At 34.9% G+C, this 15,148-nt stretch overlaps 1 protein-coding gene and 1 long non-coding RNA gene across 2 annotated transcripts; both read left to right on the forward strand.

The window, feature by feature from the left end:
* The first annotated feature begins 5,127 nt into the window (after nt 1–5,127).
* LOC118489059 lies at nt 5,128–8,018 on the forward strand. The gene is made up of 3 exons (XR_004886022.1): nt 5,128–5,181; nt 5,271–5,450; nt 7,621–8,018. It is a non-coding gene; the product is annotated as an uncharacterized LOC118489059 (long non-coding RNA).
* A 1,169-nt stretch (nt 8,019–9,187) lies between these two features.
* LOC110923867 (protein FAR1-RELATED SEQUENCE 5) lies at nt 9,188–14,712 on the forward strand. Its single transcript, XM_022167922.2, has 6 exons — nt 9,188–9,260; nt 9,371–10,160; nt 10,268–10,526; nt 10,639–11,211; nt 11,305–11,894; nt 14,604–14,712. Exons 1-6 carry the CDS (start codon nt 9,188–9,190, stop codon nt 14,710–14,712), a joined length of 2,394 nt encoding a protein of 797 aa, XP_022023614.2.
* Nucleotides 14,713–15,148: the final 436 nt, after the last annotated feature.

A 15,148-nucleotide genomic window follows, 5' to 3' on the forward strand; every position in this document is an offset into this window, starting at 1 on the left:
GTAAATTAAGATGGATATATATATGAGTCTATCTATGTATGTGTGAATTGAAGTGATAAAAACCGTGGGGAATTCGTGGGCACCGAGTGTTCTATCAGCGACATGTCTAGGTTTTCTGTGTGTCGCAACTACTGATTGTGATGTATTATAGTTTAACAGGGTATTAGCTGGAACATTTGTATATTTATTTCTCATTTCATTTAAATAATATTATACTATCATTGTTTTATTCTTATTATTCAATTTCCCCAAACCGATGCCCGGAAACCTTTGTTTAATGTAGTTTTTATCCGTTGGAAATTAGTTTAGATTCTTTTTTTTTTTTTTTTTATAGATTGATCTCCATTTATTAGATTCTTTTTTTTTTTTTTTATAGATTGATCTCCATTTATTATTGTAAAACTTTGTATTTATATAGAGTTTCATGTTTTCTTTTTCTCACCAAATATTCCAACACATATTGAAGCTAGCTAGTCATATTTTGATTTTTAAAAAATGCATTGAGAGGTTACACTAGCGTTGTTAATATTAAATGTAAATATACAAAATATAATGATTTATTATTATTTAGAGATTAAAATATATAAATACTAAATAGTTTACTCCAATTTACTAAAACCATCTACAATGCAAGGCTCCTTGGCAGTGGCGGATCCAGAGGCGTTTTGGGGGTTCCCGGGAACCCCTGGGTTTGGAAAAAAATGAAAAAAATAGTGGAAATTTTATATGATTTAGAAAAATTTAGTGAGAATTAGTGAAAATCTAGCAAAAGGAACCCGGTGAAAAAAATCCTGGATCTGCCACTGCTCCTTGGGCATTCCGTGACATCAAGAGGCCCTTTAGAAAGGATGCAACGAAGATCAAGCCCTGTAAAAGGTAAGTTCTTTTAGGCTGGGTCTTGTGAGATAAAAGGAGATATGAGGTGAGGCTCATGAAAAGGAGAGAGGAGAAAAGATAGAGCCGGTCGCCAGGTGCAATCGACATGGCAGGTGATCACAACATTCATCGTCTCTCTGCGTTTACGAGGCCTTAGGGTATATTTTAACCCTTCTTAATTCCACCTAAGTGTAACACCACCCATTTCCCCCCATTTCACTCTTTCTCACTCAAAGAAAATGGTTTAATCCCGTTAACTTCATCTAATCTTTTTTTAGTGGTTTTTGGTATATAAAAAAAATAATTAATTTAATCTTTTAAAATTCGGTTAAAATGTTAACACATAACCCCTTTAATGCTCTTTAGCACAAGGAGGAAGTGGTGTGTAATGCTGGTTAACATTTATGTCATGACCGTTAACATGACCCAGTATGTTACAATAGTTATAACATATAGTTATTTATCTTTAGCTTTATATTAATTATATGAAGTCTATCTATCATGTGTTGACGTATATTAATTAACATTAATAAAGAAATTTATAATCTTCATATTAAATAATAAAATTTAACAAAAGGTTTGATTATTATTTATAAATATTTTAATTGATATGCATTAAAAGGTTTTATAAGACTAGTTAAAAGAATCTTTTTCTATAATTGCTTACTAACTTGCCAAGCTAAATATGATTTTATTTATGTTTTTCAGAGCTCTAAAAGACAAAAAATAAGTCAAACTTTGGATGATAAAGTTTTAGCCTTCAGAAACTTGTTTTCCAAAAATAAAGTAAATTACTGAAACTTACAATTAACTAGAGTAAATTACTACATCTTTACAGTTAATTAATGTTTTCTGAACCGCGAAATAGGTATATAAATAACTAAGAAAACGACCAGCGGTAAAACTTGTAATAATTGTGTTTCTCATTTTACCCGTATGCATCTTCTTACACCATATTATACTTTTTTACTTTGTAACTACTATATTTTCTTACAAGGTAAATGAGTTATGTTTCACAACTACATGACTACGTACGTCTAACTGTTTATATTTGATGATGAGACAACGAAGTGAGGGCTCGATCGGTTTGCCCAATTTTGCATCACATTCATGTTGTAGTTTTGATTTTTGTGAATGTTTTCCGGTTACACTCTACAAGTGCTCCATCTTAGATACCGGTGTCACTTGTATGTTAAGTTCGCGACTTTGGTTCAGTTCTTATATATGGTTGATAATTTCCATTAAAAAAGCAATTACAACTTGTAAGCTAGGAATACTTTTTTAAAAACTTATCATAAGACTTATACTTTCTCACTACAAGAATAAGGTACCAATAGTGGCGACACCAATAGCGGCGATGTGCCATATGTCATCGTGAACGCGGTGCCCAAGAATGAAACCCAGCCATCCATTTCTTATCTTGATCCAACGGCTGGGGTTTAACATAACCTCTAGCGGGGACACCAACATCAATAGGGCCGACAAGTTGTCACCCCTAAAAGCGTTTCGCGGACACAAGTGGATAAAGCGGGATTTTTCCCTCCTTTCTCCATTTTCACCCCAAACTTTGCATCTCTTTCGTGGGATTGTCCCATAAATCGGCTACATTTCTTCAATTTCACCAAGTTCTCCCCTAAATCGGTTAGTGTTGCTTGTTTAAGTTGAATTTCATCCTTAATTTGTTATATATTTATTAATCTCTTGACTTTTTGTGTATGTATATGTGTATGCTAGTGAAATCCGACCACCCACCACGTCTCTGCCTCCACAACAAGTAGAAACATCACTTTATTTTTGCTCAAGATGAGAAATTGTGTAATTTTGGGTTTGTGTAGCTATGTATGTGTGTATGTAAGGATGTATGGTAGAGCATTCACATCCAATCTACCAAATTGTGTAGGTGAAGTTTTTATAATATATAATATAAAGAGAATAAAAAGTGATTGTTAGCGAAGAAGAGAGAAAATGTTACTGTTCATTTGTATATTTGAGGGACATTGTTCACCCCGTGTAATTTTTTAATATAGTTTGAAAGTGTTTGTGAGTGAAGTATAGAGAAAATGTAATGATAAAGGTATAAAAATATATTATTTAATTGAATAGGAGAGAGAAAATGTAGTGTTTTTTTAGTGTAATATAGGGTAAAAATATGATGGAATGGATGTGAATGCTTTTAGTATGTAAATGTGTATATACTAGTAAATTTAATGTGCGAATTAATTAAACGAATAACTTTTAAGTAATGTAGTATGTTGATATAATTATTTTACTATAATGTATATATGTGTGGGCGCTCGGAGAGCAAAAGTGAAAGTACATTAATTTAACGTTATTTTACTAGTTTCGTAAATATAACGTTAAAAGATGGGGGTGATTAATCATGCATCATGTGGTGGCGTTGATAGTCGAAAGACAAGGGTGTGCATCCACTAATCGGCCTTTGTCTTGATTGTTAAGTGTTATGTGTCTTATGTCCAAGTCTTGATGCAAAACTACTATCGAGCCGGGGGTCTCCTTGGAAACAGTCTCTCTATTCCTATGGGGTAGAGGTAAAGCTGTCTAAACTTACCATCCTCAGACCCTAACTTAGCTTTGTTCTTGGTGGGACTTACTGAGTATGATGATGATGATATAGTTTGTTTGTGTGTTGCTGAAATCTAGAAATTGGCAGGTTTTGTGTATTTATAAAAACGGAAAATATTGTAAATGCAACCAAAAAAATATAAAAAAACAACTTTAGCAACGACTATCTGTTGCGGCTAAAGATGTTACACCTTTAGCAACGATTCATTAGTGACTACATGTCGCGGCTAAAGGTATAGCACCTTTAGCGGCGACAAGAACCATTAGCGATGACAATGAGACTAATAGAGACGACATGTCACCACGATTACATTTTGCGGCGTAAATTGCCACTTTTAGCTGCTTACGCAGCTATTACCCCATTTTCTTGTACTCACTTTTTATAAAAGAGATATTATGTCGATCAAAACATATATGGCCAACAATTGTTGTTCAAAGAGACCTTAAACATTTGGAAAAAAAAAATACCTTTTTGGACTTATAATGTTCCTTGTGACTTTATTGAAATACCACATTATGTATGTTGATTTTCAACTCTTTAGTGCAAAGGGAGTGGCCGGGCTTGTGGACAAGGTCATCATATGGGGATATACCAATTTTCTTCCCATACAACAACTATATAAATAAACAGTTAAAAGAAAAAATATTACAACTTTTACTGTAATGGTAATATATCAATGTCATGAAGCTAGCTTATATATATTTCTGTCATTTTTTATCAATATTTGTTAACGAAGCTTTATAAACGTTAGCCATACTATAAACAGTTAAAACTTAACTGTTATTTAATAAAAATTCGATAACTTTTTTCAAGTTTATTAAAGTTTATAGTTATTAAAATCGTATATAAAAACTGAATTATTATATAAACAAGCAGAACCCAAATACTAGAGTTAGTTTGACTAAAAAAAAAAGATTTGGGATGATTTAAATTGGTAATGATCGACACCTCAATACAGTAACTAGCACTCTGATACATCAATATTTTTTCTTTAACCATAACCCTTTGACGCATAAAGTACGAAAACTACTGTTTCAGGACACGTATTAACATCAAAATCATCCATGTTATTACCTTGAGCTCTCTTTTTATCTGAACTTCGACAACACCACATTGATTTAGTAACAAAAATAAGTTATAGTGATCTGGCAAACCAAAATTCAAATGATAGGAGCTTGCCACTCTTGATGCTCATTCTGATTTTTCTTTCCATTATCAATACTCTGTACGTTATAAATCGCTGATCCCTTTTCCGCTATCATACTACTCCTTCTACAGAGAACATTATGACCTTAATTTGTGCTATATAGTATTCCATTTTTAGTGGTAATTAAGAAAGATGTTATTGAAACAGGTAATAATCGAGAAGCGAAATTTACTAAACATCAAGTATGAAGCGAATCACCCACCCAAATAACTTCATAATGACATGCTATGTGCTAACAAATTATAAAAAAAGAGTGTTAAGTATTAATGATTTTCCAACATATACAGTACGCATAAAATAATTGACACAGGGAAGTGAAGAAAATTCAAAATTTGAACAGTATGGCCTCGGTGGAGTTTTGTTCACCACAAATTAGTGTGAACAAATGATCTTAAAAAGACTAAATGCATGCATATATAAAACCTTGTAGAGTGAGCAAGGGAAACAATATTATGCAGAAGGAATAATAAAACAAACCTAGCTTTTTAGGGGTTCGTGTCTATGGAAACCTAAGGTAGGTCGTCAATGACCTGTTTGTTGACTGACTCGCAGATTCGCCATGTTTTCACCTCCGGAGAGTGTTGTGTTAATTGGTTCTTGTAGTTTGCAGATCTATCATGTAAGAGTTTCCTCAACACCATACATAAATGATCAGATCACCCACAAGATCGCCATTAATTAGATGAAGTTTGAAGCGATGCCGGCCATCTCTCTCACATCGATTATCATTTAGGGTTTACGTTCAGAAGACCTACCGGTGGCCGGAGGCTCTAAAACTAAAAGGTGAGTGAACGTTTCCACTTTCAACCCTAAACTGTACCTTACTATTTTTTTATTCTTCTTCTATTTTTTTATTAAAAGGAAATCAACAATATCAACATTTCTTGGATTAAATATCACAACTTGACAAGCAGTTTTTCAAGTTATGCTAAACAAATAACAAGGGTACCAATACATTTTCCAGATAAATATATAATTGGTAGTTGTTCGAATGCTATTTTTAATATAAGTATATATAATAAAACGTCAATCATAGCTCTAAATTAGGGTTATGCTTAACAAACTAATCATTACCATAACTTGGTTGAATAAATGAAGTTATCATATATTTAATCACAAAACACTAAATTGTTGCAAACACAAAAAGTGACAGACCCAAATCATATTGTTTATTTTTTTAATTTAAGGTTTTTTTTACTTACACAAATATAAAAAAGTAATTTGTTCATAACCTTTTTTAGCTTACACACACACACACACATATATATATATATATATATATATATATATATATATATATATATAATGTAAGTATCTATAGAAAACCCACTTTAATTTAGAAAACCCGGAAAACTCAAAGCTTCCGATGTTTTTTTTTTTTTTTGAAAAAATTTACACATGTTATATACATATTTTTAAGGGTTTTGAGAAAAAAAAAAAAATCAAAAAAGCGCCGAGTAGATATTTTTTAAAAAAATAAACAAGTTTTGGTGTAACACATGTTACAAATATGTCAGATGAATGTAACATGTGTTACACCAAAACTTGTTTATTTTTTTAAAAAATATCTACTAGGCGCTTTTTTGATTTTTTTTTTGCCCAAAACCCTTAACAACATGTACATAACATATATAAATTTTTTCAAAAAAAAACATCTGGAGCTTTGAGTTTCCCGGGTTTTCTAAATTAAAGTGGGTTTTCTATACATCATTCCCTATATATATATATATATATATATATATATATAGATGAAGGATCCGTTAGAAACCACCCTTTATTGTGAGAATCGCGAGAAGTAGTGTGAACACAAACAGTAATACCTAAAAAAATCTAAAAAACACCCCAATTTTTTTTACTATTTTTTTGGAAAAATCGCTATATTTCGTTGATAATAAAAAAAATTCAAAAAAAAAATTCGAGTAACAGTTATCCATGCACATCTGCATATGTATCATTTCTTTGACAAATTTCGTAATTCATTACAAATATTTGACAATTGCACTTTCATTTACACTATCACGTGTAATACACTACATTTTACGTTAACAATATTAGAAATGCACATGTGTATCTATATGTATCAACATGAAATAACGTGTTTTGGTACACTACTTTGAATACACTTTCTCTTTCATCTATTATTACATCCATAATACACAAACAAGCACATGTGCATTTTTGTCATTTCTTTGACAAATTCCGTAATTCATTACAAATATTAGACAATTGCACTTTCATTTACACTACCATATGTAATACACAACTTTTTACATTACCAATATTAGAAATGCAGATGTGCATCTATTTGTATCAACGTGAAATAAGGTGTTTTTGTACAGTACTTTGAATACACTTTCCCTTTCATCTATCATACCATCCATAATACACTACCATTACCTCCTACCATCCATAATACAATACCATTACTAATATTTTCACTTTACTACATGTATATAAACACCATTTATACCATCCAATCAACATATTACATCATAAATTGACAACTATAACCAAACCATCAACCACTAGATATAACTAACCAAAAAACATGTATATGGGCCTACTTCTCCATTCAAAATCACAAACTTTTTGTACCAAAACACGTTATATCATGGTTATACCTAATGATTCACATGTGCATTTTGAATATTGGTAATGTAAAAAGTAGTGTATTACGGATGGTATTGTAAATTAAAGTGCAATTGTCTATTACTGATAACGAATTACGGAATTTGTCGAAGTAATGATACATATGCACATGTGCATGGATAACTGTTACTCGAAAAAACAGGGGTTTTTTTTGGGTAACGAAATATAGCGATTTAAAAAAAAATATAAAAAAACATTTTTTTGAGTGTTTTTTTTGATTTTTTTAGGTTTTATTTTGTGTTCACGTTGGTTCTCGCGGTGCTCGCAATAAGGGTGGTTCTCAAATGAACCTTACAAATCGTAGGTATACAATCACCTATCCATCATGGTGGCTGGCCGCACATTCTCGAGAAGGGGGTGTGGGTGAGTTAGAGAACGAGTCGGAGTCGGCTGGAACCGTCGCTGAAGTCCGGCGACTAGATCTGAGGGAGAAGATGGGATATGAGATGTTTGGAATTTGGGGTACAATTTCAAGATGGGATACGATTGTGGGTTCAAGAGGGAGAGATGAGTCTGGTTGCAGATACAATTTCAAAAGAGAGAGAGAGATGAGAAATGAGATGTTTGAAATTTGGGATTGATGTGAAGGCTTTAAAGAGGTAGACAGAGATTAGACATTTGGGGTAAATGTTTAAACTACCCCTTTTTCTTATTGGTTAAGAGTGGTTCTCGCGGTTCTTACAACTGGGGGTGGTTTTCACTTTAGCGGCTCCCTATATATATATATATATATATATATATATATATATATATATATATATATATATACATATATATATATATATATATATATAGAGTAAGGTTAACATACAAAAAGCCTTATCATACATCACGTAGGAGACAATGGTAACCGTTGGATCAGGGGTATAATCACGCATGGGACCACATAATCATGCATGGGACCACATAATCACGCATGGGACCACATAATCACGCATGGGACTATAATCACGCACGTTCTATGATAATAACGCACGTTATATTTTTCGTCATGTATGTTAATGTAGGTTAAGCCTTGAAGTACATTATACTTTCTCTATATATATATATATGTATATTTATATATATATGTATATATATATATATATAGGATAATGCTTAGTAAGAAACCCCATTATTTTAGAAAACTTAGCAAACTATATATGTGGCTTACATTTTGCCACGTTGCACAGATCCCTTTCTATTACTTTTGACATCAAGGTTATATTAGTAAATTACATTAACCCCCAAGAACTATCCCCAATATGAATTGACATGTTCATTAATTGCCCATCAAATCGTACCATTCACCTTCCCCCATATTTCTTTTTCATATTTTCCTTTATATCTTCTTCATCATTCATCAGAGAAACCCCATTTCACTTTTACTCCAAAATTAGCAAGTAACTCCATTAATATCCATGGAGACAAATCCACCAACCTCAGAATTAATGTCGTCGGTCCGTAGTTTCCCAAACCGGTTCTTTTGCAGCGACTTCCAAAATGATGAGGAATTTAATGCTCCAGGTTTGTCCATATATGTCAATTAACTGTTCTAGAAGTTCTGTTTTTTTTTGTCTTTTACAACTTTTTAATCTAATAATCCAAACTATACTGCATGGCCATGTTCACTTGTTCCATTCGAAGCTTCTGTATACACTTATATGCATGTTGATTGTTCTCGGTCATCTGAAGCCCCTGTTAGATCCCCGGATGTTGTGGTATCCAACAATTTCATGAACAGCGCGTTTAATGATGACCAGGTTATGGATAATGAAGAAGGTTTGTTTTTTCTATACACTGGTTTTGTTTTTTCTTCCCCAGATATGACATTGTTCAAACATATTCCATAATGTTCACATGTAGCATCCCAAGATTCCCAGATGCAGCCCATGACTGTTGCTATTTCTGGATCATCTCATGGTCCTTCTATGTTTGATGAATCATCACGCGGCCAGTTAGACGGTTGTACAATGCACAATGGGAGCCCACTTTATTCTCATATCACAGATTTATAACCTTTTTTGTCATGCCATGTATAGCAGATTCCTAACTTTTTTCGTTTTATGGTACAGGGCCTTCGAATCCGTACTTTGTTTTTGATACCCCTCAGGGAACCCGTTACTGGATTCCTAACGTCGCTGATAAGTTCATACCAGTGTGTGGGAAATCTTATCCAACCTTTGCGGATGTTCTTTCCATGTATGAACTTTATGCGTTTGAAGCAGGTTTTTCTGTAAAAAAAGGGCAAACTAAAGTCTGGAATGGAATTCCCACACACAAGTATCTCCGATGCTCAAAATATGGAAAACCACAACCAAAGAGGACTTTTGACACCCTAGATGAATCTTCTGTTAAGCACCGGAGGACCACCTTCACATGGTGTGACTATAAGGCAAGCATACTAGTCTCGATCTCGAACGATTCATACACAGTTCTGAGTTTCAATGATATTCATAATCATGAACTTGTTGAGAGTTACAACCGTGATCTTAGCAAGATATCACGGAAACTGTCATTCTCCACGAAACAATTCATTCACAACATGAGTCTAAACCGCATCGGACCAATGAGAGCTTATAGATGTCTTGTAGCTTTAAAAGGAGGGCATCACAATGTCAATGGGACGCCGGTCAATTTTAAAAACTTTAGCCACCAGTTGCGAATTTTTATTGGTGAACGCGACGCACAAGTTTTCCTTGAACGCCTGCGTGAGCGTTTTGACAACCTACCCAACTTCTTTTTTTATTACACTGTATCAAATGGAAAGTTGTCCTCTGTATTTTGGGCTGATGAGATTTCAAAGCTAAACTACAAAGCTTTTGGCCATGTCCTAGCATTTGATGCAACTTACAACACAAACAGGTTAGTCCCCCCCCCTTAACATATGTTAGGCCTGATCCCCAAGTATCCAATCTTAACCCCAAAAAGTTTTACATATTGTTAACATCAAATCAATTTTTTGTTCATAGGTACAAGATGGTTTTTGTGCCATTCACGGGTGTGGATCATCATTTCCAATGTGTTACATTTGGAGCGGGTTTGATATCAACCGAGTCCATTGAATCTTACGTGTGGTTGCTTAAGGCTTTCTTGAAGGCACACGGTACTCAACCAACTCTCGTGCTGAGTGATCAAGACCCATCCATGCTACAAGTTGTTCCTATGGTCTTTACCGAATCACGACACCGTCTATGCATGTGGCATATAATGAAAAAACTACCCTCCAAGGTATACAGAAGTTTGTTAGCCCTTAACATGTGTTATTCAACATAACACAATTTTTATATGTCTTCTCAAACTGTTTTAATCTAACTCGTGTTATAACTATTAAATTTTTCAGATCTCTGCCGACGTGCTCGATAACACTGATCTTCGGTCCTGCATTCACCGGTTGGTTTGGAATGTTTATATCAAACCTGAAACGTTTGAGTCCCGCTGGAATGACCTCCTACAAACATTTCGGCTTCAAGACCACAGCTGGTTGAACGAGATGTACAACATCAAACATCTCTGGGTACCAGCCTACTTCAGGGAACTGCCCATGTGTTGCTTGATGAAGACCACCTCCCACTGCGAAAGCTCTAACGCTGCCTTCAAGGTTAACTCAACAAGCGCAAACACCCTTGTACAATTTATGATGTGCTTTGAAAATAGGGTAGACAGCCAACGATATCGTCAACGTGTTTCGGAGTACAAAACCTCATCCACAATGTTCACTGGCAATACTGATTTAGCGATAGAACAGCACGCGTTCGCCATTTACACAAACGCTGTTTTCGCGCAAGTTCAAAAAGAGATAATTAAAGGGAAGTTTTTATGCTACATCACAAACCAAACCGAGACCAGCGATTCCAGTCTTCTGATAGACGTCACTCATTTGGATAAAAGGAACAACATCACAAACGTCTATCAGGTAACACATGTTAGGCAATTTCATTATTACCCATCCTCTATCATATGTTACATCTAAAGGGCTTTTCTTTTTTGCTGTCTATGTTCAAAACAGGTTACGTATAACACTGTAGACCAATCGGCCAGTTGCTCATGCAGGAATTTCACACGTATCGGATATCTGTGTCGCCATGTCTTTTGCGTCTATCGCTTGAAAAATGTTGAAAGGATTCCACCACAATACATAAACGATAGGTGGCGTCGAGATGCCCTCCCCAAACATGTTTTTTCAATTTCCAGTCGATATGGAGTCAACCCACACGCACTGTCCGTTATGCGGAATGAAATCCTCGACCTCGTTACTGAATGCGTTGATGTTGCCAGAACCGATGAGGATGCGTTGGCAAAATTGGTTGACCAACTCAGGGATTTCAAGATCAATGTTCTTTCCAAGCAACCTTTGTCAACAACTGAAAATGAATCAAATGAGTGTCAAATGGAAGAAATAGTTGGACAGCCAATCAACATTCCAGTCGAAGTTGCTAATCCAGAAGTTGCACGCAATAAAGGATGTGGTACTCATACTCGCATTTTTGGGCCTGGTGAGAAGGCCAAAGCAAAACCACCAAAACGTCCAAAGCAGCTTCGTTTATGCAAGCGTTGTGGTGTCACACCCCCAATTTCCACGTGTCACCGGTGGGCCCGGTGGGGGGTATGGTGACGTAGTTGGCAACATCATAGACAAACAACACAATATAATAATGCACAGCGGAAGCAGATATAGATTCATTTCAACTTTAAATAAAATGTAATATTAAATATCACGAGTAGTTGAAACGGATCCACAGGCGGATCAAATAAAATAAGATAATTGTTCAACTGTTTTATTGTCGTCCGAGCTTGCGAGACTATTGTGGACGCTCTAGGAGACAGCCAGCCTAGTACGTGTAGTACCTGCACTTAACCTTTTGGGAAAATACGTCAGTTTACACTGGTAAATACAAATTAACTGACTCATTTTGAAAATGATTGAAAATTGATTTAAATGCACATGGCATAAAATATTTTTATAACTTGGGATAATTATGCAATATAATCTTGTGAACGAATTACATGCTACTCGTGCGTTCAGTATCCCGGATCTTGTCTGGGTTAAAGATCAATAGACACACCACATTAAAGAGTTATTCGCTGACAGGTGTACGCCTACACCTCGTGCTCTGGTCGTGGCCATCTCGTAAGATGATGCCAAGGATATCCGGGACATGGTCATTAACCCCCCAAAGGCTTAAAGTAAAACAAGACTGTTTAAACGAGCCGATCAAATTATTCAATTGAACACCCAAGGGTGCAAGATTTATACGCTCGATCAAGCGGTATTCTATATACCGTAACCCAAGCCCGTATAGGGAAAATAAGTTAAAAGTATTTACCTAAGTAAGTATGAATCACAATTGGCAAGTGAGGGTAGCTTTTACTGGGCCTCCTATTCTGGAACAAAGGTTTATAATAACCTATTAGATTCCTAACGGGTCTTTTATTTAAGCCTAAGCTTGACCGGTTAGTTTTAAGGACGATACAGTTCAAGCGCACGATTAAGCGAAGACCGGATAGAATGTGATTTAGACCCGACAAGTTTGAATACTTGTATAATATGGGTATACTAAATACATTCTGGATTTTGAGACAAAAATGATAACGTTTGACCCGTTTCGGTCAATTTATGCAAACTAGTTACATAAACCGAACCGAGCGCTAAAAGAGCGTTACGTGTAGCCAAAAGAGTCATATGCAAGTTCCCTGAGATAATATGCTTTAAATATGATATAATATCAGCAAGTTATGTTCCATTATGCCCCGAATAAATTTAAACTCAATTTATGCCTTATAAGGGCATTTTGGTCATTTAAAAGATTATAAAAGGGTTAAAATGGAAATCTGAGTTACAGGTCTGATTTATACAGTAAATATACTTAATTTGACATATTATAACAGTAGGGTATGACCCATATACAAAACTTATCATTTAAAATCAAACTATGCACCTTAGGGGTATTTTGGTAATTTCAGAAGGGCTAAAAATGTCAAAACTGGAAATCTGAGTTCAAAAACTTATACTTACTGTTATTTTATAAAAATATGCTAAATACATCAGTAGGTATAATCCTTATACGTTTAATATGGGTATAGCGCATACTATGCGCTAAAAACGCTTAGAAAGGCGATTTAGGGCCGTTTCCGGGTTTCCAAAAGAAAGCTGAGATTTTTATATTTCCAGAATGCTCAAAATAATTTATTTAACAATAAAATCAGTAGAAAAAGGTTTGGGGTCAAAAGGATGCATAAAACTCATTTTATGGCTTAAAAGGTCAAAACCGGTATTAACCGAATCAAACTTAGAGACCTATGATACGATCAGCCAAAAATTAAATAAAAATCTTCAAAAATCCCAAAATATTATATATCATCAGTGGGTAAAAAGTTTTATATCAAAAAGTGGCCTTAAATTGGTTATATGCCAAATGCGTCGTTTATTTAACATAAAGCTATAGTTTTACGATATTGGACATAACTCGAAATCTGGACCTCCAACTGATATCAAATTTTCGGTGCAAGTTTATAAATCAGTAATAAAGGTTTCTACTCTTTCATTTTTCCAAAAATCACGTTTTATAACAAAAAGGGCAAAATAGTCAACTTTAAGCATAAATCGGAAACATGCATATGAATCGGTTAATCATGGAATCAAGTTGTAAAATTCCAGAGAGTTAAACATAAATATAAATGGTCAAAAATAAGCTCTAATGCAGATCTCAAACATGCATGCACGGATCCGAATCGAGAGTCATAGAAAAAGTCGTTTTGTAAGACTTTCGGTTCCAATCCGGGCTCATACTAAAGATTGTCGAGTTGATCATGATAGAACATATTCTTACATTCATTACAAAGTTATTTTTGATGATCAAACTGATTGCATGTCATCTACCTTACCATTTATGCTATATTTTGCAAAAACACTTCCTGTTGACTTTTTAAGAACATCTTTGACTCGACAAATAGCATGCTTAGAGTGGGAATCAGAGAATACCCTTTTGAGGGTTTGTTTCCCACATAAATACCAACATTTAGGTACTTTCAATTTGAGAAATGACTGAGCCATTTTCGTTTAATCGAAAAGTCAAACTATAACTATGACGGATTGACTTTCGGCTAATAATCTATGCTAGAACGAATTAGAGAAGGTTGTGCATGCTTACAAGAGTCCTAATGAAGCTTAGATAGCACTATGAAGTAGCCTTGTCGATCAGAAAGCTCCTGGAGATGCCTTGTGAATTTTTGAAAGTTGCTAGTGTTCTTGGTTACAACTCAAGACCCAAATTGTGAAGCTTTTGATCAGATTTAAAGTGGTTTCAGGTGTTATGAGAGGTCCACAGGTGTCCTTACATGCATGGAAGTTGATTGGTGCATTTGGGAGGTGTTGATAGCTGTAAACCACTCACAAAACGGACTCAACAGCAACTGATCGCGAGTTTCTGCATCTGGGAACGGGTCGCGGCCCGCGTAAGGCAGCCCAGGCGGGCCGCCTGGGGTCTGCAGCTTCCAAACATTGTTTAAATGTGGCAGTTTTGGTCCCTGTTCTTCGTAAACGAGGTTTTGGCCATTAATCTTGACCCTTAGGCCCTCAAATCTGATTTTTAGGAACCTTGGGACATTTACCAACATGGTAATGTCTTCGGTTAACTTTGCGCTCGCCCGAAAAGTCATGAAATTCGACGTCGACGCTTTTAACCCCTCAAGTACGGTTTTGGCCATAACTTTCTCATACGATAACGAAACTTCATGAAATTTTTACCACATATTCTAGTGAGTATATTCTAGCCTTACAAAGCTTCGGGGCTGCCAAAAGATCACTCAGAGGTATAAATTCAACATGTTGACACTTTTAGTCCCTGTAGTTT

The sequence above is a fragment of the Helianthus annuus genome, chromosome 17 (assembly GCF_002127325.2).
Source record: "Helianthus annuus cultivar XRQ/B chromosome 17, HanXRQr2.0-SUNRISE, whole genome shotgun sequence".
Lineage (NCBI taxonomy): Eukaryota > Viridiplantae > Streptophyta > Magnoliopsida > Asterales > Asteraceae > Helianthus > Helianthus annuus.

What these genes read in the sequence shown, in the direction of transcription:
- LOC110923867 (XM_022167922.2), top strand. Translation starts at nt 9,188, where the DNA reads ATGACTGTTGCTATTTCTGGATCATCTCATGGTCCTTCTATGTTTGAT. An exon ending in TGAAAAAACTACCCTCCAAG is followed by an intron (nt 10,527 to 10,638) that starts GTATACAGAAGT and finishes TAAATTTTTCAG; the next exon opens with ATCTCTGCCGACGTGCTCGA. An exon ending in ACGTGTCACCGGTGGGCCCG is followed by an intron (nt 11,895 to 14,603) that starts GTGGGGGGTATG and finishes AAGTGGTTTCAG; the next exon opens with GTGTTATGAGAGGTCCACAG.